A 26541-nucleotide genomic window follows, 5' to 3' on the forward strand; every position below is an offset into this window, starting at 1 on the left:
ATCTCAATTTTGGTGGTATCTCAATAAATTCTCAATAAATGAGTGATATCCATTTGATATCCAATTCAAAACCAATTCAAAACATTCTCAAGTTGCCGGGAGGCACTGGCCTGCCAGTGACTTGTTTTGGGGGCTTTTAATCTAGGCCTGAGTTCCATTGTGAGTTGACATTTTGGACAAGGCTGATTACATGGCCTAAGGCAGCCTCAAGTTTCTTGAGAAATGACTGTAAGTGCTGAGGCAACTTGTAGATCCAAGGAATCAGCTTGCGGAGTTGAGTGACCTCCAAGGTTTGAATAGGTTCAAGGAGAAAAGGGAGATTCCAGTATAGAACTTGGCCATCTTCATCATGTCTTCTAGAAAGACTTTTGAGTTTGTCTCAAGCAATGAGGTTTATAACATGTGCAACACACATCTAAGGAGATTTTTCATCTTGCTTGAAGTTTGGACAGACCTCTTCAATAGCATTAGACATTGTACCATTTGAGCTGGTGTTATTGGCAACAACACAGAAGACATCATTGAGTAGGCCATACTCTTGAAGGACCAGAATGAGATGATCATCTTGATACGAGTTTGTTTGCCATCCTTGAGACAAAGTATGACCTCTTGTAGTTGGAAGATTTCATCAATCCAGTGAGCTGTGGCCACTAGGACATATCTTTGAATTGAGGATGTTCAAGTGTCAGAGGTGATGTTAGCTGTAGCTTTCTTTCATAAAACATCCTTCATCATTGCCTTCATATCACCAAAAGACTTTTGTACAGCATCTTCAAGAGCATCAGAGCCAACTAGGAGAGGTGAGACCACAGGGTTACACATTCCAAGTAGGATTTGTAGGTCTGGATAATCTGCAAAGGTGACAGGAAGCTCCTTGATGATAATGAGACAAAGAAGCTTGGTCTTGAGGGTCTTGCAAGTGAGCTACACTCAGCCAGAGAGCATAAAAAGAAAGCTGCTGAACACATGAAAATCAACTTATGCTCTGGAGGTTCCCTTTGGTGACAAATCTCTTCATTGATCCATGTTCCATAATGCTGTTTTCATATATGTGATGACAACAATTCAAATCAGATGGTGGCCAATTGACTTTGTGCTGCTGGAGGGATCCAGTTTACGCAATGGTCGGGTAACGCGGGCTTGGGCGAAAGAGAAGTCCGAGTCCGGCCGGGGCCATGGCTTAACATTGGCAACGGAAGTTTCTTTTGAGTTGGATCCGCTTGTCAAATTTATGAACAGAGTCGAAGGGCTTGAAGATCAGATTCGCACGCTAGGAAATTATTCTTCGATTGAAGAAGTTTCCATTTTGTCCGGAAGTGTTTCGGTGTGTAGCAGGGCCAACCCGAATGTGCCATGAGCAGATAAGAAGAAGTCAAGAAGAGAAAGAGAATTGATTTGATTAGATAAGCCAACCAAGAAAATGAAAGAATCCAGTTCAATTGAATTTAGTAAGCCATCATCAGAAAACCAAATGATGAAACACTTTATACCAGATTTATCAATTCAACAACAACAACAACAACAACCACAACCATCCATGAAGCATAACCATCAAGCAGAATTCATTCAAAGAACTACTCAAATCGATTTAAATCAACCAATCAACCATCTCTCTATCATCTCATCATCAAGTTCATCAGAAGAAGATCAAGCTATCAAAGATCATCTGAACCCTCAAATCACTAAAAGAAGACTTAAATTCAATTCAATCGAACCATTAAGATCAATCTATCGAACAGCTGCTAAATCATTCTTACACAAAGAACATTTATCAGTTTGGATTTCACTTTCAAATGGATTAGAAAAGATTTCAAGTTTATTAACCACCCAAGCACCCGTTCATCAAATCGAACATCAATACAAACCATGGTGGACTAAAGATCAAATCCATGGACCGATCTCACTTTCTTCTGGTCTGAATCATCATCATCAAAATCCATTAGATGATCAAATCAGTTTAATGGATCATAGATTAGATCAAGAGTTATATGAATTAGCCAGAAAGTTTCATATTTTACAAATGACCTTTATAGCTTCGGTTTATTCTACAAAGACTATTCAGTGGATCCAATCACAAATAGAAGATTCTGATTCACACTTTAATGAGATCCATGCTCATTCACTTTTGAAATTGTTATCACTTCAACCAGATCGATTGGTTTCAACACTTTGGAAGATGACTGTTTCAAACCAACGAGATCCTGATACCGATTATCCCATCGATTCAATTTCACTCATGAACGTCCATCCTTCAATCGTGACAGCTGCTGCATTAGCTTCTATAAAATTATCGGCACCTAAAGCTGGAAAGATGATTTGTGAAGCATGGATCAGTTCATTGAATGTAGACGTTTTAGATTATATTGAATCTTTAATGAGAAATCAAGAAATGAGTTCGGATTTACCTTTGATGGGTGAAAATCGTATTGTGATTTTAAATCCTACATTCGAATCACCTTCCAAAAGAGGCGGTTCGAATATTCGGTATAATTATTCTAGATTGATTGAAGTTTATTCGGTACATATCTTGGGATCTTTAGATGAATCTCAATTTGCAAAAGAATTTGTGATCTCTCAAAGTTGTGAATCAGGTGGTGTGTTACCTGTCGAGATTGTTAAAGTTGAGCATTTTCTCTTCTTGATGAACTTTTTTCGTATAACTTTTTTTATTGATTATCAGATTATATTTGAATTTTGGATTTTAGAATGTTTTGAATGCACTTGAAACAAATGAAGCACAAAAAATTCAAACTGCAAAGATGATTCGACTTAAACATGAAAGACTTCAAAATGAATGGGATAAACGAGAAGCTATTCAAAAGGCTATTAACAAATCTCATCTTCGACCTTTACCACCTTCTCCATTACGACAACCGATCACTGAAAGTAAAGAAGAACGTACAGCAGCTACAAACAAGACTCGTAGAGGAACCCGAATCATGGGACCTAAAAGTCACGGTCATGATCATGGATCGATTGAATCCTCAACTCATGATGATCTTCTTGGTCAGAACGAATGGGCCAAGAGCTCGAACGGTCGATCTACAGCTTTGAACACAGTGGTCACTAAACCACGTCCATCGAGTGATCTTGCCTTACAACATAATCATCCAAACCAATCTAATTCAAAAGGTTTCTCAGCCTTACGAACTCATCTTTCAAAACTAATTTCCAATCCATCCCAACCTCATCAAACCTTAACTCATTCAGGCGTCATAAAAAACTTGATATTTTCTATTAAATCATTTACTTCAAAACCTTTGACTAAATATACTTTGATCAGTTTAAGTTTTTTAATGATTTTGAAATCCTTTAAAGATTTTAGAAATCGGAACCAATTGATCAATCGATTTGGGTTTCCTTCGGTTTGGTCTTTGGTTCAATTCATTCAATGGGTTTTGAAAAAGATGATGGAAAGTTTTCAAATGGGTACTAGGTTTACTTATCTTTAAATCCAACACAAATCCAAACATCGCCAAACACCGAAAAAAGGGTGGAATTGATGTTTTTTTTCAAAAACTCTCGTTTTTGTTGTTTAATTGATCGATTTACCCTTGATGGTTTCTTTTCTTTCTTTTTGTGATTTCTCTTTTTCGTGGCATTTGCATTGTATTTTCATATCTGCTAAACTTAAAAGTTTTTCATCTCAATTGTGAACTATAGTAAATAAATCTTAGGTGTAGAGGTGTGAGTGTTGTATATGCTTGTGTGTGTTTGGCTTCCTATCATCTTATATCTCATCAAAGATCCATTCATTTGATTGATGAATTTGTATAAACCTTTTTATTTTTTTGTTTGTTTTAAACACGTTTAAAGTATTTGAAAGATTTATAGAATTCTTTCTTTCTTCCTTTGTCTCTCTCTATTATATATGCATATTCCTTTTTTTTTGCAAGATTGGGGTATTGAAACATTCTTTTTGGGGGTTTTGGGGTTGTTGTTTTTGTTTGAAATGATTAGTTTGAGTTTGCAAGAATGGTACCATTCAAGAGATGTTTATGGTACATCAAGGTTGGTCTTGCCTAGTGTTGGTTCGGGTAGGAAAATCGTGAGCCTAAGATCATATCTCTTATGTACCTGGGCCAAGCATCTCTCTTTGTTTTTGAAACTCATGGGAGTGCAATCTCATCAGAGTTGAAGACAAATGTGGTGCACAGCTTATCGCAAAATTTTTTATGATCAATTCATCAGGTTTGTTTTGATTGAGAATCACATATCAAAGTTTTCAAAAAAAAAAACACAGTTTGGATAGAAAATTACAAAATTGAAAGAAAGAAATTGGAATTTTAACCTTTCATATCAGTAATATCAATTTCTTCTACATCTAATTCTTTTTGACATGTTTTAACTTTGTTCAACTTACCTTTAAAACCTTCATTTTCTTTTATACTTTTTTTTCTTATTTGATCAGTAATATCAACTTCAAAATTTATATTTCTTTGAAATCTTTTTTCTTGTTCTTTACTTTTTGATTTGGTTTTTGATTTGGTCTTGATTTTGGTTTTGGTGGATTTGGTGGATTTGGTTTTGGTTTGGTTTGAAGGTATAGGTGTACGAGATGTAGGATTTTCCGTTGTACTGGTAGAAAGATAAGCCATTAAACTAAACAAAGACATTTTTCTTCTTTTTTCAGGGTTTTTTGGGGATCTCTTGAAAAGCTTTATAAATGAAATCTTCAACGTTTAGATTATTTAAATTCGTGATCTTGATAGTTTTGAGGAAGTTGATGATTGATGATTAATCCCTTACTTTGAAGTTTCGAATCGGGTTGGATTTATATACTTTTTCTATGAGATCTATTTTGGTTTGCATTTTGAAGTTTCTTGTTGACTTTTTCATCAAGATTGCTTTCGATAGCAATCCTCATTAAACAAATGAACATTTCATGATTTTTCAACCTTTCAAGTTTTCAATTATGACTGATTTATTCTTCAATCTCAATGTCTTCAACTTCAACACTGCAGTTTAGACCTTAGTTGAGTGTGGATGGTTTGCAGCTACAAATTGTTCAGGCTCATACTTGACTCGGTACGTTAAAATTTAAAAATGAACAAATGACGTCATTCGACAAAAGCGTTGATGCTTTTTTGCAACAAAAGTCAAAAAGCCACACATGATTTTTTATTTTTGAAAAATGAAATAAGAAATTAAAAGAATCAACATCGGTCATCGAATTCAAAACAATTGTTCTTTAGGGAAAAGAATCCAACACAAAAGTCAAAGTATAGAAAAGTTGATATGATGTAGACAAAGAAGAGTATCGAGTGTAAAGATCATACACTTCGAGTAAACTTCCGTAACGTATATGGAAATGACCAGCTTCAAATCAAAGTAGGATCAAAACCATGTAACAAGTTTTTGGAAAAACATTCAAAGACAATGTGAAAACTTAAAAGATCTTGTTATGTTTAAGAAGCACGAGAGTATTTAGAGCCACCCGATTCTTTGGAATAAGAGTCCCCAGAAGGAGTAGTATAGGTTCGATCACCACTTGAGTTTTGATGAAACGTAGAATTATCAGAATTAGAATAATAGTAGGAAGAATCTCTATTGAAGATCGAAAAAAAGAAGTCGTGGTTTTGGATCAGTCTTTTGTTCGATATGAAACCATCTAAAGAAGATGATTGATAAAAGAAAGAAAAACACTAAACTTGTTGGAGTAATGATACGCGTTATCATTGGAAGCTTGGGATCCATAATCGCGATTATCGTAGCGGTTCCCTAAAAGATAAAAAGATATATATAGAAGGATGAGCAAGATGATGTGGAAACTTTGAAATCAAAATTTGGGGAAAAGAAACACCTTACCTTGAGAATTGGTGCCACTTGAGCCAGTCTCATAAGTTTGACCTTTGTTATCGGTTGGCATCTTGATAATCTTCTTAATGTGTAAGAAAGTATAACAATTGTTTGGAGACTTTTAACGAAAGGGAGGTAAGATTGAAGGATCGAACAGCTTTAAATACAAAATTCTTTCAAAAGTCTTTCAAGTTAACTCTCCGGAATTGGATGAAATCAAAAGTGACGTCACGGTCACCAGTGCATTGGTTATGTAATTATAAAGGAAAGGTACCAATTAGGCAATCTAATGTAAAGTAATCTGGTCCTAATTGCCAAAGTGAGACTATTTTAATGATTAACGGGCTTAAACCTTGCCGAGTATAGAAGCCGATGCAGGAGAGATTGAGAATTTCGTATGACGGAATAAGTAAAATTGTCATGCAAAGAGCGCCATCCTAAGTACAACATCCAAACTGGAGGAAGCATGATGACATATATCTTGTAACAACAGGTGTTGATTGCGCTCACGATATGTTCATACTTCAAAGACCACCCAAGATTGATCGGAAAGTAAAGTCAGAAAGGCTCGGCAAGGACGTTATCAATATGACTTGCATGACCTGTGCGAAGAGATGGTGTACGAGTGCCCAGTATTGTCACCCTAGGGATAAGAAGAGTATGATCGATGTTACAAGCTCAGCAAGATTCTTAACTTACTTTCAGGTTACATCAATAAAATCTCAGGGTATCAATCCTAAAAATACTTCGAGGTGATTGTATGCCTCAAAAAGATATTCTGCAAGAATTTCAATCTTTGAATTGTTTGAAGGAAGTGCGATTTTATATTCAATCTCAGCAATCTGCAGTGTCACATTGATGTATGCTGTCAGTGATGACCCGGTTTTACGCTGTGTGAATTGATCTTTACGATGTATGCTATCCAAGTTCCACAAATTCGTGCGCGTTCCACATGTCAAGGATTTCAAAGCCAAGCTCTCAAAAGATTTTGTACAATCAACCAACCAATAACGATTGCAATCTTGCTCAACGCATCACTTCCAAAAACGATCACTGATGTTGCGAGCCTCACAACAGAGGTCATGAGAATTGGGTCTGGCTTCTGGTCTGTAGATTGAGCCGGCTCAAACAGTCTTCGGCTTCACAAATGCTTGAGGTAGACTTGTACCCAGAGAAACTCGTTACTGAAATGTTCAAATGAAGCTCAGGTGTATGTCATGCACAAGAGATTCCCTCGGTGTAGTTTAGGGGTGCACATCATTTATCCAATTCAAGAGGTGCTTCTTGGGGAAAAAGAATATGTAAAACAAAAAGATCCAAGTGAAATCGTTCATGTGGTATGAGTAGAGAGAACACAATCATACATTTAAGAGAACAACCTATGCAGACTGATCTAGTAGGATTATATCATGAGACAACTTTGGTGCGGAAATTTGTATAGTGTGATGAAAGGTAATGTGAAATGATCCCTGTGATTTAAGAAGCACGCGAATATTTGGATCCACCAGCGTCCTTGGTGTATGAAGTTCCGGAAGGAGTGGTGTAGGTTCTACCACCGCTAGAGTTTTGGTGAAAGGTCGAGCTATCCGGGTTGGAATAGTAATAGGACGAGTCCCTGTTCATGTAGAGAAAATATCGTCAGTCTTTCTTCGGTTTGTGCTATCTGGATGCAATTCGAAAAACTGAACTGGTTGGAGTAGTGGTAAGAGTTACCGTTGGAGGCTTGTGATCCATAATCGCGACTGCAGTAGTGGTTCCCTGAAATATTTCAAATAATAATTAGTACAAATTGAAAACAACGTCTTGGCTACACCACGGGGCAACTTTGAACTGGGACCACGTGAAACGTAAGTTGGGTATGACCACGCCGAGTGGTTGTGTAGAACAGGTGGCAGCAGTGTGACCGCGGCTACGTGGCCCTCACCCCAGCTTGCCACCCGTTCTACATATGAGCTCGCCGTGAGCAGCGGGTGAGCTGATGCATGTGAGCGTGGCCTGAAAGCCAGGTGCTCAGCACACGAATGAACTTGGATGCCAGTCATGCAAGCTGATTTGGGTCCTAAGCACCTGGGCGGCACGTGAGCCGGCATGTGTCAGTACAACCTCCCATCCACACACTCAGCTTGGACAACTAGCATCCAAATGTGCGTCGGGTGCTGAGCAGATGGGTATTTTTTTAATGTGTGTAAAACACAAAGTGAATCGAGACAAGTACACAAAACAAGAAAAAGCCCATTGATCAATTCTGGGATCCTTTTCTTTTCTTTTTTCTGATGCATCTCCACAATTGGTTATTTTGTGTTCATACTGTAACTGATTATGAACATTTTAGATTCCTATTGAAAACAGAATCCGTAAATGCTAATTACATCAATATTGTACAAAAGTATCCTAATTACGCTATACAGTGAGAACATTTTTGTTATCAAAAGATATGTCAGCCTTATTGACACTATCAAAAAAGAACAAAACACAAAAAACACGGGTTGCTTGCATCACACACAGACATAAGAGGTATGTATAAGATAAAAGTCAACAAAAAACTTACAACCTGGAACATCAACATGTATACCCAATAGATGAACGGAAGTGAAAGCTGAGAGCAACTACTTTGATACAAACTGGCGATGATAGCTTTGAAACCCTAGAAGACAATCAAAAGACAATTGAGATACAAGGCTATTAGTATCAAGTTGAGAGTGTTGGATGACAAAGAAGAAGAAAAGACTTACCCAATGGGGCTAGCTTAATGGTTAAGAACAATCAAGAAGAGCTGTTGGCCAAAGTGATCCTGAAATTCGAAGGCCGCTTTTCCAAAAGCAGGCTGTGTAAATGTCACAGCCCGGTGTCATTTTCAGAACCGGGTACACATGCTGTCAAGTATGACGTCACAGACACATGTCACAGACTCCACAGTTACACCTTGTCCACTGCCCCAGTCTACGCTCGAGTCCTTTGTCACTCATGGGTCATCACATCACATCGATCACCTTTGTCTTGGAGGCGCTCATTCATTCGACTTCTTTGCATAAATCACCATTCTGATAGGTACCAGTTGGCTGGATTCAAGTCTTTCTTTTCTATCTAAACACTCTTTTAAATTTCATTTTTTCAGATTCATATTTGCTGACTCTAGTTCTGTTCCATTCATATTGGAGTCCTTTGATCGATTATTTCATTTGTCAGTCTTTCATTCTTTCATATTTATCTCATTCAATTTACTGTGAAGCTTGATGTCATGGTTTGCTCCTGTTTGAAGTGTTAACATCAAACCCTTTGACTGTTTGTTTCATTTGTAAGTCCTCTTCTCCCCCTGCTTGAACAATCTTCTGATATCTCAATGAAGTTGAAGACTAACCTTTTGGTACTTTTCTGTTAATTTGTTCATATATTTATCATGACTCCTCTCGACCAGATATCAATGTTGCCCTTCCTTTTTGTTCTCATGGTTCTTATCGCCCCGTACACCCGGATCGATCTCGTAGATTGTAGGTCTTTCTTTGTGTCATTTTTTTATCTCTCACTGATCAACTCATTGGCTGATTGCTCAATGATCCTCTTCAATAGAAACAGTTCATCGAATCATATTATCAAGCACTACAATCAATCATCAAATTTCACTCACAGACTATTTTTAGTTTTAGTTCTAGTCTTAGTTTTGTTGTTTTCTAACTGTTCTCCATGTTATTTGTGTTTCTATAATTACCACATGTAGTCCTTGTCAATGCAAAGATCAGATCATTGTTATAGTGTGCACTCAGCAAGCAAAGGTTGGAAACATCCCCGCCTGATTCAACTGGTGTGTTTATTCAGCCATCACGAGGCTGGGAAAGCACTGGGATGAGCCAATGCTCACAAGCTCAATACAACTTCCGTACAGTACAGGTGTGCAATCTTCCCCCCTGGTTGTCACGCAGCCTGCCTCACACCCTTAACAAGGTGAGATGACTCACCTGCTTGTCGGGTGAGTCATCACATTGTAGCAACGTGACCAGACTGGGTGTAGCCCATGCTGGCTGGCAGGTGTAACTCACATCGGGTATGACGATGTAGACAGCATGTGTTTGAATGTCTCACGTGAGCGTCACGTGCCATCAGCCCCGTGGTGTACAGCAGACAAGATCTGAAAGAACTAAAATTTACCTTGGGAATTTGTACCACTGGAGGTGGTTTGGTAATGTTGACCTTGGTTGTTGGAGGGCATTTTGGTGACTTGAATCTAAGTTAAGACTAGATGAATGATGTGGGCTTGGAGGGATGGATAATTTTCAAAAAAAAGGCAGACAAAGAGACAGCTTTATATACGAAATTTGTTCAGTTTTTTTTAAGAAAACCCTCAGAAATTTGATCAGACTGAAGTCACATGTTGACTAAAGAAGCATCCGCCAAAGTCCCGATCGGATAGCATGATTTGGTCCCAATTGCAAGTAAGATTTGTTTTGAAATTTGGTCAGCCCAAAAGGGTTCCGTGTTGGAGTATTCAGAGAGTATCACACCACCATCGCTCTTGAAACTGGCAGCGGTATGTCCCAATTTGGAGGCTTCTAAAAGCCTAATTTGATATGGTGCATTCACTGCGGCTTTTTTTACAGATCAGCACCGGGTATCCCCAACAAGCCCTGCATCATCTCGCGATGAAATGAAAGGTATTGTCACGGAATTGGAGATGGATTTGGCAATGAGTCGTCAAAGAAAGTATACATGCAAAGCCAACCTAGAGACTGGGAAGTGGGAGCTATTACGTGGGAAAAAATTGGCGGTGTTCTGCCTTTGATTGAAAAAAGAGCACCGTCTAAAGTGCACATTGAAGAGGAATGTGACGTAAGCTTATATGTCGAGAAAAAAAGGGTGGATTGTAGCAGGGTCTGGAAACATTTAGAAAGTTCCGCTTATGGAGTGACCAAACAGGCTTAGGAAATGAACTTGACGGAAGAAGATTCGACTTCAGGGTGTGTTGTCTAACATGAGTTTAGGTGTGTCGACTTTCAAGTCAGAGATGCTGGGCAGTCAGCCGAGGGCATGGTCGCATCCGCGGAACTAGGGAACGTTCCCAAAAGAAAGTTCCTTAACACCCCCCTAGGAACCTGTCATAGCAAGTGTCACACGAGCCTGAGAACTCGTAAAACCTTTGCCTCGGACAGATGATCCACACGCGTTTGACGCAGTGGGATACCCACCTATCACGATACCGCACTCCCAATCCAGCGCCATAGCGGACCACGATTCCCAAACCACGATTAAATATGTGAAAACGTCTGACAAAACGAGCACCAATGGCCACCTCAACAATATCCAAACTACGAAAGAGGGCGTTATTAACCCTCCTTGACGACTTTACCAAGAACCCTCGAAGGTTTAACAAACGGCCCAAACTTGGTCGAGCATGTCCTTATCTTCACACCAAACGCGCAGCAAGAAGAAATATAATGCCACCGCCGTCTTCTCCTTCTTTACCGCTTCAACCAGTTGAACCTCGCATTATCAAGGAGCTGCGCTCTGGCCAATTAAACATTCGCAACCACCTACTTTTTCAATTTCACTATCAATTTAAACCACAGTCTGTTTGTGACCGTGTTTTCAATGCCCACAAATCTTGTACTACATTATCCTAACCTCATTTATGAACGTCGGCTTCATCCACACAGTCAGCTACAGGTCGAAAACGGTCAATCAACAGGCTTTTGTTGTTCTGGTCTTAGTTGCAGACTCAAACCCATCCACTCTTCGAAGTATTACAATCCTCGCCATCAACCCAACAAGCCTTTAATCGGTATCAAGGTACGCTGCATTTGACTAATCTTTCATTATCGGCTGGGTAATATCTAATATTATCCCCATATGTGTCTCTGCCAGTGCCCATTCCAAGGTGGCTCCATTCGCACATATAATCGCTTAAATTTCATTCAGGACATTCGCACATTGAATCACGCAACTCACCCTTCATCCGACAAACCAGCCAACAATCAAGAACAACATTCCAGTCCTTCAGTTCAGCGTCACAAGAGAATAAACCATCACCACAATAATAAATCGATGCCTGACAATAAACGAGCGCGATTGCCATGTGCGGGAATAGACGGGGTAGTTACTCACAAAGGAAAATCCAAGCACAGCAATCGCCAATGCCAATGGCAAGCGTGTACTGATGTAAGTGTGAAGACCTCTACAACACCGAAAGACATTTGAGCTGATGAACGTGTAATCTTATAATCTATGACATGCAGTGCTGCCAATCTCAGCGAGATGCAACTGGATCAAAGTGCCACACACACAAAAGCGGGGAGCGTGCAAAGAACGTCATACCAAACACCCAACCTTTCCTTAATACCGTCATTGAAACCGCAGAAACTAGCAACATTGGACTTACGCCCGCGACAAACAACCATGACAGCAATTCCAGCTCACAAATTAACGATGCGAACTTACTTGGGCCGGCCCCACCGCTGCATCCTTTGGTTCTATCACCTTCTACTATGCGCATGTACCACCTCAACCGATCAAATGAAGAGGAAGCAAAGCGAGCAGTAGAGGAGGCCGACGCAAGATGCGACAAAAACATCTCTATATCGTTATGGTTGAAGGTACGCCAGCGTATAAACCCACCATTTCCAATACCTTCCTTCAGATCAAGTTCACAAGTCTTACAAGCGTTTATTGCAGGCGGAAGACGATCCAATCCCCTTCATGTTTGCATCCAAATCCATGAAGCAATTTGCGATATCCAAGTGTGAAGCATTGATGATTTTTCTTAAAACATACGATCCTCATTGGAACAAGTTACTGCGTGTGTACGACGCCAGATCAGACAGATGGGTGAGTTCAATTTGTCTACGTTTACTCCGAAGAAACATGATTGATATTCACCTCCCTTTATATGTTTAGAATTTCACCTTGGTCGAAACATCAATACCTATGTTGAACCCGCTTCGCGAAGCGTTGGTCTGCTTGTCCACAGTGGACCCGAAGTTGTGCCAAGGTCTGCCACCACTTCAAGCCAGGCTCAGCCCAGCAGTTAGGTCGAACATCCGAGCCACAGTTGATTCACTCCGAGCGACACCCATCCAGACGCCCAACAACAATCGAATTTACACCATTCAATCAAGTTCCGGCTCAGCAACAAGCTCCTCCAGCTCCTACGGGAGCAACAATTCGCCAATGCCCGTTGCTTCCAAACACCGCAAAACCCCTCCAAATGCAGATGAACCAACACCTTTGCTTTCGATCACAATCCACCATGGTGCCAACACAGTCGAAGAACCTGAGATCGAGGTCGTTGCAGTCAGAGGACCAAAATTCTCTTGCAACATATTCAATGAACCACCAAGCCCTACACCTATACCTCCAGTATCGAAAATCATCTCACCTTCCACCGGCGATGTAGTAGCTGCAAATGAGGACATTTCGTTCAGCAGTTCACCCCCTTCCATCAGTGAGCATCCTGCTCTTCGTGACAGTGCACCAGCGGCCAGCAATCAACCACATATTCCCACGGCGGAGGCGGTCACCTCGGCTCCTGGCCCAGTCACAAAAAGGCGGACGGAAACCACCGGTCTGGTATGTGTATCTATTATTTATATCTATCCAATCATATATTTATCTGATGATTCAACTATTCAACAGTGGCCATCCAGCGACATTCCCATGCAAACTATGCTGCAATGGTATTCAAAACACAAGGCCACGCCAGGTAAGCAGGGAGTATGGAAATCTTTCTTCGGGAAAGAATATGTATATGAGCGTTCTGCGATGTATCGCTACATACGGTGGATCAGAGAGGTCACCCCAGAGAAATGGGAAGAATTTTTGAAGCATTGTGACCGTCACAATGTTGCCGCCACGTTTGGCACAGCCAAATCTCCAATTTGGTTTGCTAAACAATTAGGGGAAGCACGATGATGAACACGTTCTTCCCATTATTTCTTGAACCCTGTCATTTCTATCATCATGTCATTCCATTTGCTATGTAGTCAATTCCATAACTGAGGCCTTTATTTTCAACCTATCACAATCACCATCTCTCATACTAACTATGGAAACTAAGTTGTTTAGTCGTGATGTTCCCCCTATTTTTTTTTCTCGAACATAATGTGTCATCCATGTTTATTACTCAATTTAGTGTCAATAGTTGTTCAAAGATGTTATTTCCTCTTTCAATGATTCTTGTGTCAATATGATCCTCATTTACAACGCAATGCAGCTGAGTAATAACCCCAGAGACAACAAAAGATGTCAATGACACGCAAATACTACATATTTATGGCAAAGGAGTAACAGTGAGAATGTAAGAAAGAATACTAGTCTGAAGGCCGCCTTCTGGAAGGATGGAAGGATGAGCTAACTTTACCGACACCTTTATGCAAAGATAAACATACAAAAGCTAGCAAGGCAAGAACAAGTGTCTGGCGGAAAATTGTACGATCACATCACAACACCAAACGTACAAGGCCAAGCTTGTTGCATATTTGGGTACAGTGATGCCCCCCTCTGAAGTCAAAAAATGGCATGTCCATTTCTTCACTATTCTTCAAATAGTACGAGCTGCACATCACCAGATTGATCGAACCGTCGTCTGTAAGCAGGAAATAGCAGCAGGAAATAGCAAGCCATCATAGTACAAAACTTACGATTTATTGAAACAGACAATATTTGTCAAACTTCCCAAAATGTCACAGTCGACTTGAGCTAAGAGAGTGACTCCTCCACTCTTTTGATAAACATAATGAATGAGAGCGAAGATTATAGCTTTCCAAGGATCTGAAGCGGGCATAGAGTCCCTGAAGCACGACGGGTAGACATATCGTTTACTGGTTGGGTGGTGGGCAGTTTCGCATATCATCCAACGAGGCACGTCATCATCAAGTTGACCAATTGTTTGTATCAAAGAAACACGAGGGACCTATATACAGACTTGCAATGCAGTTAGATGACGATGCCAAACGACAAAGGACCAACACTTACGTGTAAAACCGACGCGCGAAAATACCAATCGCGGAACTCCATAGCTAATGCATCTTCAGGTTGTTTTTGCTCCTCCCACAATTGGTGCAAACTCAATTTGAATAATTGAAGCATGGCCTCAACATAAGCGTGAGCATTAACCAGTTCGACAGCGGTCTCTCTACCGGCCTTAGCATAAAAGGACCAACGATGGTGAAACCTTACAATGCCTGCATACGGCATTTCAACACCGTTCCCTTGCATCTCCCGAACAGACCATTCATTGATATCTTGTGTTTTTGATAAATCAACACTACTTCCGATTTGGTAGACTGCGACTGATTCTGAAATAGAATCGCAACTGTCCGGAACGTAGGTTGGTTTGGTACAGTTCTTGTTGTAGAAGGTGTCCCAACGATAAATGAATGCCGCACGTTTAGAAGGTAAATCAGGTCGCCAGGTCAAGATGCGAGTCGGAAGGGATACACATATTACAGTACCATGACCTATTACTTCTAAACCAGGGTGGACAAAACATATATGTGACGGCATTCAAATGATACAATTGTGAGTCAAACAAGAAAATGATAAGGGATGGGACATGAAAGAAGGTCACCTTGCGATGGGCCGTGTCTCACAGCAGGACGAGCCCTGACCTTGATCATAGTTCGGGAAGTCGGAATCAATTGTCCAGAACGTGCTTGGTCAACTGGATCTGGATAACGGCTTTCTTCACCGGCAGTTTCAACAGAACCATGCACCGCGGTGACGGAAGTAGGCGATTTAATTGGGGGGTTTTCAATGAAAATGTTGGTAGATACTATGGAAGGGGTGGAGATCACCGACGTAGCGGCGTCATTTTGCGTTGAAGTAGTTTTGGAGAAGGCAGCTTCATCAGAAGCTGGTAAGGGGCTGACAGATGGCATGATAAAGTACGAGTTGCAGATGGACCTCAACTATAGAGGGGTGTTTGGTTTTATACCATCACACCCAAGGTAGCATTATCACACCGAGCAAATACGCTAAGCTGACTGAGGACACAAAATCACTAGTGCCAATCCTTTTGGGTTATGTGCAATTGCCATCAAAATATACATCATTGCATTTCAGTCACTTCCGAACTCGTATTTCCTATCATCATATATATATAATACTATCACTAATACATGTTTAGCACTAACAATCACTACCGATCACTTCGTGTATATAATATCTTATCAATAATACATCTTGAGCACTCCCGATCACTACCGATCACAACTTGAGGACTGCCGATCACTACCGATAACTCAATTTATCCTTCATATGACTTCTTATTCCTCTGCCAATCGAGCCAATCAAACATGAAACTAAATGATACCTTAAAACCTTAAACTATGTTGAAAGTACAACCGGACTGACTGATCAAAGCAAGGTTGGGTCGTAATGTTCCGCCTATTAAATTGTGATGTCAGAAATCATCAACATTGGACGCTAAAGTACAATTTGCCACTCACAAAGGACTTTCCGCCGCTTCCATTGGACGCAACTGCGTCTGGGAAGGTAATGCTTCCCAAAAAAATCACACTAGTATCGGGCTGGGACACTAAGGCTATAGTTACATCAATCAGCATGGTCATCCAAATTTGCTCACCTATAATAAAGGACTTACGGTGGATCTTTGATGCATCGTGTTTTTCCACAACATGTTCTCCGATTTTGCCTCCAAAAGTCTTGTTATGATGACTCTCAGGTGATTTACAAGGGTCCGGGACGCCCTGCGAGGCTTTATGGAACGAAACCAACACGATTATATGAGTATTACGTGGCGTGCAATATTCATTACAATGACTTACCGCGTTTTTCCACCGCGTCTAGGTGGTCCATAACCTCACGCGTCCAAATGTTATCGTCACCATCTATGTAGTAAGTTACAATCCGGTTTGATTAGCATAAGCACACGTCAACAAAATCGATGAGCTGAAGTGCCTTACCAAAGGCGTCTGCGAGGCTCGCCTTCGCAAGATCTTCTGGCTTCATATATAGTTTGTCTAAGCTATATGACAGGCCGTTTCGGGTGCGACGCCAATCATTAAAATGGGCACCACCCGATTTAATGTGGCTGGTGTAACACATCATATGTCCAAGTTTGCCGCATTTGAAGCATTGGGGTATACCAGCCTTAACACAGGGGTGCGCCTTGTCGGTAATCGGTAAGGGGAATATCTCCGTCTTTGAGCGCGCATCTAGACCCTTGAACCACGCTAACTGTTGCAGGGTGGGATGATTCTTGATGCTGCGAGTAGGTGGCATAACGAGATTGAAAACGAGGCAACGGTTTGGATAGATGAACAATACTATTAGGTTTGTGATTCTTAGATATTGGGAAGAGTTAGTTGGATGATATATTATAGGGTCACTATAACCGAACTGGCACGGAGAAGGACGACTGAGCGCAACAATGTAACGGAGAGATGATATCTATTTATATTCACACATTCTATGCTACAAGCGAACATGTTTCAGTCAGTCAACATCCTACAACATTGAGAAGAGGAGACGCGACGCGATTGCTTGGACGACTTGATATGAGTTTATGAGGAGATTAGATCGACCATTAGTTAGGATGTGAGTTTCAATAACAACCTTTCATATCCGTGTAGCAGCATAGCAGCTTACTGACTCATACTGACCACATATTATGGTCAAACATCCAAAGAAATTCGCAATCAGATGTGAGGGAGGGCAGTGTTAAACGTTGTTTATAATCAGAATCACTCACGTTTTCCAGCGACCGATTGGAGTTTGCCTTTGCATCGCGGGTTGATACTGATATGGTTATTTACAAAATCAATATAATTGTATGATATATATTTTAACCTTCACACGATCACACTTGAAGAAGCCGATCATGACTCATCACAATGGCGTCAGTCACGCGCGACTGACGCCGTTAGGATATTGTTTGTTTGTAACCAACCAAGGAATTGGTACGGCACCAAACTTAATATCTGATCACCGTTCCATCTTCAACATCAACAGCGTGATTGGATAACCGTCTAAGGTTACCTCATGTATGTAAGTCTGAGCGAAGTTCGGCGTGACGTGATTGTTATGTATAACTCAGGAATACCAAAATACGACGATACATTTGCGCGTAGATGGATATGGCTATACGATACACGTAGATAACAATAACTTACACAAAGTTACCTAAATTGTAACATTTTACCGTTTGATATCCGTTTGGAGATAACGGGAAGACATCCGCGCGATCAATAACGTACAACATGCATTGTATAACCGCGACTTTGTTGGATGGAGAAGGAGAATAGATAAGATATGATATTGTAATACAATGTAATACGAAAAAAAATTCAGTGCGAATAAACATTTATGGATATGTATCACTATACATCAGGCAATTTAGGGACTGAGACGCATAATATCCGACGAATCACCTTGCTTGCCTCCGCTTCCTTGGTTCCTTTTAAACTTGGTGAGACATAAATGTTCACATATTTTATTGCAATCGTGTTGTTCAGAAAACTTGATGAAGGCACGGTTGATTTTTGCTAGCATTTCCGCGCTGTCGTTGCAGTGTGGTGGATTCCTAGTGCACTCGGATTAGAGGGAGTACATCAGTTACGTTTTTAAACATAAGTTGATTGAGAGAGTTTAACTTTCAGTAGACTGACCCTTTTGTAGCCATAACTATATTCGTTATATGGCCCTCTTCATTACATTCGAGACTGGTAAATAGTGTGCGTCTCCCAGTTACCTTGTAAGTATAATGAACCCAAGCGAATATAAGCTCTGTCCAAGTCATCTTTGCCTGAGGAAAGTTTTGAAAGTTATCCTCCTCAATGAATCGGTGAGAGGTGATTGCGTCGGATTTGGCCTCGCAAATTACCCATCGCGGATTATCGTCGATGTTGAATAGATGAGCTAGAGTCTGCATGACCGACATTGCTGGAAGCTAATGAACGGAGGGAGGATGAGGAAGGACCAAGTGATGATATGATATACAGTCAAGTGAAAATACCTTCAACCCCTGTGATTCTGAATACATAGCCCGGTGCATATCGTTGGGCGTTCCGCGCTTGTGTTCTTTTCTGTCTTTGTGGATGCAAATAGATTGGCGAAAAGCTGGCAACATCATGGCAGCAAAGCGATGACATTGAAGACGCTCGAAACAGTGGGCTCTGCCGTTCTGAGTCCATTCTAAGTTGTGTTTGACAATATACATGCCACAAAGCTCTTTGTGTTCTTCTATGTAGACCCTTCTAGCCACCCAATGGCCATGGTCTCTGGGTGGCAAAGTTACGGGTCGCTTGATCACGTATGAGACTTTATGTTTCATAAAATTCAACCACTCATACGGATTGTAAGCAGGGATGTTTCGGCTGAAGCTGGCGTCGAACAAACGGTAGATGCGTCCTTCTACGGTACCACACATGTCCTCTATAGTTTCGTAGTAGAGAGTCCTTTCACCGCCGGAGGAATGTGCATCTAAAAAGGGCAAAATGATGAGATGAACAGGCGGCATAGCTATGAGGAATGGCATACTTACCCAACGTCCCATCCGTGTCATCGTGGTTGTCTACGTAGATCATTGGGATGTAATGTATGTAGGAATTTGGACGTGAGTGAGGTATTAGTTAGGTGGTGGTTGGATTGATGGCTATACCTGAAGAGTTATTTTTGGACGAATCGTTATGGACTTGTACGTCCTGGTTCGCCTCATTATCGTTATCTGAGTTGTCATCGTCGGAATGGACATGAGCCACCACGTCCTCAACATTGGCTTCGTGGTTGTGACCCATTTCTATGTTGCTTTGTAATCAACGATTGGTTTTGTAAGTGATGGACGAGATACAAAGTCTTACCTGAGACTGTGTGATCGACCTCGTTCAACTTGTCGAGGGACCGTGGATGTGTGGTGTTCAAAACGTGCTCTTCGGTCGCATGTTCATGCTTCTTTGCGCTGGGATTTATGATAATAGAAAGATTTGGGTCACTTGGTGAGGGCATATTATTGATTGAGGTTTGTGCGGTATGGTAAATATTTAAGAGGGGATTAATGACACTGGTGAGGTCACTTTGGACTTCTCTTATTGGCATGAGAGCGACATATATATCTATCTATCTCCCTAACCGAATGTGCGTTTATGATTGTGAGGGTAGCTTGGCAGGGCTTGGCAATATGGTAAGTACTCGCGTGTGCTCGCGTCAATCGGAGGACACACGACATAAATCGTAATTATCAAACAAGTAATAAATTCCGGCTAAGGTAGTGGGAGATGCAGGCAATACAAAAAGAAACGAGACACATAAGGTTTACGCATGGCAGCGAGTTCAAGAAGGTAACAATTGAAGATTTACAAATATAGGAAGAAACATGGAGTAGCGGTATCAAAGTGAAAGTGGGAAAGGACTTTGTTGGGCAAGATGCGAGGGAATATTACAGCAAAATGTAGTTTTCTTTACAAGCTTCGAGAGGAGCGAATCATTTCGCACACGGATCATCTCCTCCAGAAAGAACCTGTAGTTGATCTCGTGCATTCCACGGCAAATTGAGAGAAAACCGCCATACCATGCGTTAGTAATCTCGGCTGCAGACCCATTAAACCTCCAATTGCCATCAGGTTTCTTGAGGAAGGGCCACCGCTTCGGGTCATTGAACTTACGGCACTGAGCATCTTTCTCGGAGTGAGTGCGCATGTGGAATGGATCGACCGGCCGGATTGTGCCCTTCAGCCGTTCCGACGCCTCGGGGTCCTTCCTGAGTGATTTATCAAACGTGCATGAATTATCAAAGAATTGTATTGGCGGTAGAACGGGGAATTTTCTTTCCAGTATTTCCTGATTAGTCAAATGTATGAGAATCTGTATACTGCCGAATATCAAGGTCATGGTTGAGGTTCAACTGGACTCACCCGAACCAATATGACAGACTCTGCACAATACATGGTCTCTCTGGCAAGGGTTATACCGCAAGTACCCACAAACAGTAGGTCATTGTGCGTCTTGGCATTTGAGCATAATGGCTTCTTCTGGATTGCTGCAGGTCGAAACGTATCTTCTCCGTCGCGACCTGCTTTGTGCGTTCGATCTGACTCGTCTGTCTCAATCAACGCATCTAAGTTGAAGGCGTCTGTGTCAGCGTTGAGGGCGGCAGTTGGGTCCTCGGGCAATTTTGCACCAGTTCGCTGGTTGAAAGCCAGAGCAGCTCGAGACCGGTGTGTCTTCTCGTGTCGAATCGCTATTGCTACTTGGTGCTCTGGTATGTCGCATGCCTTGGTGGTGCCTATTGCGTCGCGCGTCCAAGGTTGTGCATGGCATAGTTTGCCAAGGATCGGGCTGTGGACTGGGCAATATCGATCTTTTGGGGTCTCGAGCATGACTGTGCACGGCGGTGGGTTAGATATCAGCGGGTTCATAGATATCAGTTGCTCCTTTGTGGCACTGCATCGTGGATGCCCGATGGTAATGCCGTCCATGGCGATTGCGCGAAGAGCTGGGTGAGCAATGGTGTAAGATCAGCTCCGTGGTTCACCTGTCGTTGTTGGTTCAATCAATGAGTGTTGTTACTTACCCAAGCCGCCGCCGGGTACATTGGGATCTTCAAGGATCTTGGTGCATTCAGAGCACATGTGATCGAGGTTTGGGCTGCCTTCGAGTTCCATCCATGTTAAAATGGCCTGTTTAGCTTCACGGAATCGATGTCGGGACCCTCCTGAATTAGAAACGGTCATATGCCGGTCGCGGAGGTTGAAGTGGCGGAGTAGCCGCTGCAGATCCAACGCTGTGGTGCAGCAGTGGTCTGACAGCGTGGGCTTGAAAAACTCGTCAACGAAGTGATTGGGTGCCGGCTCATGCAGCTTGTGAGAACTATTGTAAATGGTTACCAAGTTGTATATTGAAACGCTGTATGGGGATTAGTTTATGTGATTAAAGCTCGTGAATGTGAATGTCTGTACTTACTGAGGTAGGGATTGGGAGTGGTTGAAAAACTCAAGCAGCCGGAGAGTCATAAAATAGTGCATGTTGACTTGTATGCAGTCTGGATCTCTTCTGACGGTGTTCAAGTAGTAAGTTCGTTCGTCCTTGTTGGAAAAGTACAAAGCCCTGAAGCTGGTCTTGCAGTCTGACGCAAGGAGGGGATTGGGGAATGAGCTGCCGTCGACTGGGTTTGTATTATGAATATGAAAAACTCACGGCGGCAATATGTAGTATGGTGCCAAATTGACTTGACTCCGTCTAGGTCGTAGAGGTACCCGCATAAAGGGGGGCGCTTTTCCAATCGGCGTCCAGTGACGCGGCACTCTGCGGTGGGACATTCATCTTGGTAAGGTGGCAAGAATATTCTTTCAGCAATGGTCGGCGCGCCGGCTGCTTGAATGAGGCCTTTGTCTCGTTCTTGCTTTGGAGGATCCGCGTGCAATGTGAATAGAGTAGGGTACAAGACCGTCCATAGTACCTCCCATGTGCCGGGTACTTCTGGGGGTCGGAGGGCAGCATTGAGATATTCGTACGGGGCATTGTCCTCGTCAATTGGTATAGATCCTTGATTGATTGAAATGAAGTGGCTAGCGACCGTAACGAATTGGAATACGTCTGCGGCATCAAGGCTTGCCAGTGAGGGGAACTCGGACAAGTGTAGATGTAAATCTGATATGCGCATTTTGTGATGGTGTTGGAGGTGGTTTATTATTCGAAGAGGGTGATCACTGATAAGAGTTGGCGGATAGATTACGCGGGATATATGTGTGTGATAATGGAAGTCAGAATTGTGAGACTGTATATATGTAAGCGACATGGGGTGAACCGGATGCGGACTTTACTTCCAATTTGATTTGACGTATTGGGCGTAGGAACGTAGTTCCTTATGTAGCGAGGGAACGTTCCAAAGCTCCTCAGGTGCGACCATGTTCTGAGTCAGCCAAGACACGAAAACACGGATGTAAAGTTTTGTAATCGTGATTTGACATACTCAACTTGTTGCAAGATGCATGCGCTCTCAAAGCTTTGTCTGTTTTTCAAAATCAGAAGTACTTTTTCAATCTCTGGGTTACGCTCTGAGTTATCTGCAAACATCTAAAGAAAGGAAAGCTGGCAGGGTAGAAAAAGGGACAAATCAAATTGTTTCTATAAAGTAACAGATGACTGCGGATTGCGTGCAGAGGGTGATTGGGGCACTCAAAGTTGAAGAGTTGACAAATATGAAACTGCAGGCTGTTGTAGCTCTGTCAAGGATGACAAGCCAAGGGTAACGATAATGGCAGATATGCACGAAAAAGAAATCCAAGAGAAAGGTACATAGCATTTGATAGACTTGCACTACGTATGATGTTGAATAGGTTCATTGGCGGTGAACATTGGATGTCAACTTCCAAGCCCATGAGGAAAACATCAACAAGCCAAAGAATCAAAGCATCAAAGGATTAACGGATCAAAGGAGTGAATTTAACTGCTCCTGCGGCTGCATCCTCGAGAGACACATCATCATATGAGCCTTGAGGTATTCCATGATTAGACCTTTGTCCCCGGCTCTGAGCAAGTTATCCACACAGTCCATCTCCAAGAACCCAAGGATGTTTATCCGTGATCAGGACTGTCCCTGCATAATTCATTGGACTCTTTCATAGAAAACCTGTATAAGATCATCTCGCAAGGAAGTTGGCACTCCCGATAGCACTGGTGATTTCTTGTCCTCGATGAGAACTATCTTATATAATTTGCTTACTGTGGGTTGGGTTGTCATAATCGTTAAGGGAATGATATGTACATCTGTTGTCAGCGTGAACCATGGCGGATCACATTTACGATCCTTCAACCTTCTTTCCGAGTGAGCTTCGTCTATCCCGAATTGACGCGAGATATGGAGGCACTTGACACAAGTTTCGAACCACGGTATGTATCTGCTTTACTTGATCATCTCGAGTCTACAGCAGTCTTGGCTTGCGGATGACTGTGGATTAAACTTATCGAAGTGATATTTATCTTTCACTGTCAGCCAGCTTCCTCAAAGCGCAGCGAGGCATCAGAATCTCGAACGAATTTCATCAAACCACTGACTGGTTGAACTTCGCACTGAAATGGTATCACCATCACTGTACATGATAGCTGAAACAGAACGGCAGACGGTTCACGGATGACGAATCGGAAACTTGGTCCCAATCGCCGCATCATCCTAGGGGAAGATGGCGAGCTTAAAATTGTACTGATCGTCTTTCGCGAACATTAACTTCCTACATCACCCTATCTCTCTGATCTCGCCAACCCAGTTCACTACGACCCCAAGACGACTGCTTCCATCTATACCCTCCCTATCCTCTGGTCGCACGCATATACTGATATACTTCAAGCGAGGACTTTCCCATCGGCCCCCTTTTCACTGAACACACGGCCATTCAAGTCAAAAATGTGGGTTCCAAGCGCTGGTGTCGCTCTATGGCTTCTTCTCGCAAGCTCTCGTCAAGTTGAGGCAGATTGTACTGGTACCATTTCCGTCACGGGTACTGCCCTCGAGATTCACAACCTACAGTATGTCTCGCGTCCTGTGTTTGTTCATTTGCGATAGGTTTTCACCTGGTACTCGCTCTTTCACAGAGGAAATCAGTACAAGCAAGAAGTTGGAAAAATTGCATTCAATCTAGACATGGCCGGTAACCTGAACCTGACATCCATAACGTGCGTGCTTTGTAACCAATCTCCCTATCGCATGTGTTTTGAATTGTCAATCCGAGCCCACCTTCGTTGTTTACGCCGACATTGTCGAGCGAGACCCCGGGTTTTGAAATGCTCTGGCTGATATGCTTTCTCATTTTCTCTGATCGGAATGGTCATTGTTTTATTCGAATGAAGCCCGACTTGGCACTGTGGTCCGTTGATGAACTTTGTCAGCTCAAACGCTACACAATCTAAGGGAAAAGATAAACCCAAAGAAGAGCCTCAACCGATTCACAACGTTGGTGCACAGCTGTAAGTGAAGCAATTCACAGCTTTATCCTCGTCAGTCATTTGACCCATGTATAACCCAATCTTCGATGTCAGACATTGTTACAATGAGCCAGTAGATGTCGACGCTACCTGGGAATCACCCTGGAAGACAATCGTCTTCTATGGATCATTATTCATTGAGTAAGAATGATCATTTTCTTGCCATTCACGTCTGCACTTAGCTCAATCTTCAAAGCCAGAGTAACTGATCAAGTACTGAATTGGAAATCGCAACAGGCTTGCTTCTGATGGAAACAGCTGCACCAAGCCAGCCGATATAGTTCTCGACTATAGTAGGTGCAGTTATAACACCACCACGATTACCGGTAGGAATGCAACTGGGATCCCATGCGAGTAAGTCTATTTCTTTTCCAGTACGGTTCGCTCTTGAACACTGACTTATTGTCTGTATCTGATTATTCCGAAAACTCAAGATGGACAGCGGTTGCTGCCCCTTAGATTACTGGATCCCAGTCCACAGCTTTGACGATATAGTCGATCAACTCGTACACCCCAATACCTTCACAACTTCCGCTTTAGAACACCTCGGGAACTCAGTTATGTGTATATCAAACAGTCACAAATTTCATACAATTTCATTATTTCCATCTTCTAGAATTCTCTTGTTGCTTATACCTTGAAAGATACCCTCGTGCAATGTCATCGAATTTCACAATTCCCTCCTGTCAACTTTTCCCTTGATTACTCAACCTGAGTATCACTGGCATGAAATGGGTACGGCCACAAAGAAATCCCCAAGCAGTTTTGTTTTGAATGAGAGCAAGAACTTTATGTGCAGTGTGCGCGTACGTCTGGAAAGGCTAAAGTTGGCATTCATGAATACCAAGTAACGTCCGAGACATCATCAATGGAAAGTGCCAGAATATGTCCAGCTCTGTTTTGATCTACAAAAAATGTTTGGAAATGTCTTTTGTAGCTCAGCATGAAGTCAGGCAAACAATATTCCTGGAAGCAATATAGTACAGAAGGCACAAAGGGTTTAACCAATGTACATCGTGGCTCCTGTTGTGTGGGCCTTGATCTGGTACCGCAGGTACCAATATTCTGATACTTGCATTGTATGTTAACCTTTAAACTGGTGTAGACACTATGTAAATTCAGCCTCACAGTGAGTGACAAGGATTTCAATTGGACTAAGGAGGTACAGAGGGGTGGTTTTATGAAGAGGGTTGACTGATAGTTATAGAGGAGGAAGTGTATAGTTTGACATCTTATAATTGGTTCATGTTCACTCTACCAGCTTGGTGGGTCATCTATTTTTATCCTCTGCAATGTTCACTGCTTTGGTGTGCTGCCCAAAGAAGAAGAGCCTTGATAGAGTTGTTGATAGGTAAGAGTAGATGTAGAAGCTTCTCACAAGAGACTCTTCCAGCTTACTAAGTGACAGTGTGTCTATAGCACAATCCTGACATTGCTGCTACGTCAAGAGCATGTATATGTATGCCCCGGAGGCTTTTTGCTCATCATTAGAAAGCACCAGGATAATCTGATCAAGAGTAAATGACTTCTCAGCCCATGAACCAATAAAGCCACTATCTTCAAACGACTAAAAGAGAATTATCTCTTGCCAGAATTCTCTTCCCAGATAATTACGAGGAATAAGTACATAATAAAGCAAATCAAGAGCCATTTCACTCGACCACAACCGCAATAGCCAAACGTACAATTACAAGAAAAGCATGATGTCAGGTAAACACTATGTGTCAGGTTCTAATGAAGGTTTTGCATTCTTCTTGTTTAAATACCGATCCATTTCCATCACATCCCTATTCAATTTATCTTTATCTGTCAATACCTTTA

At 41.9% G+C, this 26541-nt stretch overlaps 9 protein-coding genes across 9 annotated transcripts; 3 read left to right on the top strand and 6 right to left on the bottom strand.

The window, feature by feature from the left end:
• Positions 1-2758: 2758 nt before the first annotated feature.
• On the top strand, positions 2759-3971 carry MELLADRAFT_72217 (uncharacterized protein; the record flags this gene model as incomplete). The annotated part of the gene is made up of 1 exon (XM_007411462.1): positions 2759-3971. A coding segment is annotated over one exon (694 nt), but the record flags the coding sequence as incomplete, so codon positions are not given.
• Positions 3972-5188: 1217 nt separating this feature from the next.
• MELLADRAFT_75064 (uncharacterized protein) lies at positions 5189-6011 on the bottom strand (the record flags this gene model as incomplete). The annotated part of the gene is made up of 3 exons (XM_007411510.1): positions 5189-5547; positions 5652-5721; positions 5809-6011. The coding sequence occupies 3 exons, from the start codon at positions 5867-5869 to the stop codon at positions 5409-5411; spliced, it is 270 nt and encodes an 89-aa protein (XP_007411572.1).
• A 1264-nt stretch (positions 6012-7275) lies between these two features.
• Positions 7276-7567, bottom strand: MELLADRAFT_36923 (uncharacterized protein; the record flags this gene model as incomplete). Its single annotated transcript, XM_007411509.1, has 2 exons — positions 7276-7414; positions 7488-7567. Coding segments are annotated over 2 exons (219 nt in total), but the record flags the coding sequence as incomplete, so codon positions are not given.
• Positions 7568-11379: 3812 nt separating this feature from the next.
• Positions 11380-13695, top strand: MELLADRAFT_88262 (uncharacterized protein; the record flags this gene model as incomplete). The annotated part of the gene is made up of 7 exons (XM_007411463.1): positions 11380-11577; positions 11653-11946; positions 12024-12380; positions 12439-12612; positions 12682-13348; positions 13420-13486; positions 13572-13695. 7 exons carry the CDS (start codon positions 11380-11382, stop codon positions 13693-13695), a joined length of 1881 nt encoding a protein of 626 aa, XP_007411525.1.
• Positions 13696-14316: 621 nt separating this feature from the next.
• Positions 14317-15662, bottom strand: MELLADRAFT_88263 (uncharacterized protein; the record flags this gene model as incomplete). The annotated part of the gene is made up of 4 exons (XM_007411508.1): positions 14317-14368; positions 14424-14695; positions 14758-15248; positions 15353-15662. 4 exons carry the CDS (start codon positions 15660-15662, stop codon positions 14317-14319), a joined length of 1125 nt encoding a protein of 374 aa, XP_007411570.1.
• A 478-nt stretch (positions 15663-16140) lies between these two features.
• Positions 16141-17028, bottom strand: MELLADRAFT_88264 (uncharacterized protein; the record flags this gene model as incomplete). The annotated part of the gene is made up of 5 exons (XM_007411507.1): positions 16141-16170; positions 16233-16327; positions 16388-16501; positions 16572-16634; positions 16710-17028. The coding sequence occupies 5 exons, from the start codon at positions 17026-17028 to the stop codon at positions 16141-16143; spliced, it is 621 nt and encodes a 206-aa protein (XP_007411569.1).
• A 799-nt stretch (positions 17029-17827) lies between these two features.
• Positions 17828-19749, bottom strand: MELLADRAFT_88265 (uncharacterized protein; the record flags this gene model as incomplete). The annotated part of the gene is made up of 8 exons (XM_007411506.1): positions 17828-17837; positions 17919-18024; positions 18177-18328; positions 18414-18694; positions 18761-19227; positions 19289-19318; positions 19406-19543; positions 19605-19749. The coding sequence occupies 8 exons, from the start codon at positions 19747-19749 to the stop codon at positions 17828-17830; spliced, it is 1329 nt and encodes a 442-aa protein (XP_007411568.1).
• Positions 19750-20130: 381 nt separating this feature from the next.
• On the bottom strand, positions 20131-22815 carry MELLADRAFT_88266 (uncharacterized protein; the record flags this gene model as incomplete). The annotated part of the gene is made up of 7 exons (XM_007411505.1): positions 20131-20580; positions 20655-21235; positions 21314-21609; positions 21703-21865; positions 21937-22448; positions 22563-22651; positions 22717-22815. The coding sequence occupies 7 exons, from the start codon at positions 22813-22815 to the stop codon at positions 20131-20133; spliced, it is 2190 nt and encodes a 729-aa protein (XP_007411567.1).
• Positions 22816-24142: 1327 nt separating this feature from the next.
• On the top strand, positions 24143-25179 carry MELLADRAFT_107865 (uncharacterized protein; the record flags this gene model as incomplete). The annotated part of the gene is made up of 6 exons (XM_007411464.1): positions 24143-24264; positions 24331-24411; positions 24586-24702; positions 24775-24861; positions 24958-25074; positions 25155-25179. The coding sequence occupies 6 exons, from the start codon at positions 24143-24145 to the stop codon at positions 25177-25179; spliced, it is 549 nt and encodes a 182-aa protein (XP_007411526.1).
• Between the last annotated feature and the right edge of the window lie 1362 nt (positions 25180-26541).

This window comes from Melampsora larici-populina, assembly GCF_000204055.1.
Source record: "Melampsora larici-populina 98AG31 unplaced genomic scaffold MELLAscaffold_25, whole genome shotgun sequence".
Lineage (NCBI taxonomy): Eukaryota > Fungi > Basidiomycota > Pucciniomycetes > Pucciniales > Melampsoraceae > Melampsora > Melampsora laricis-populina.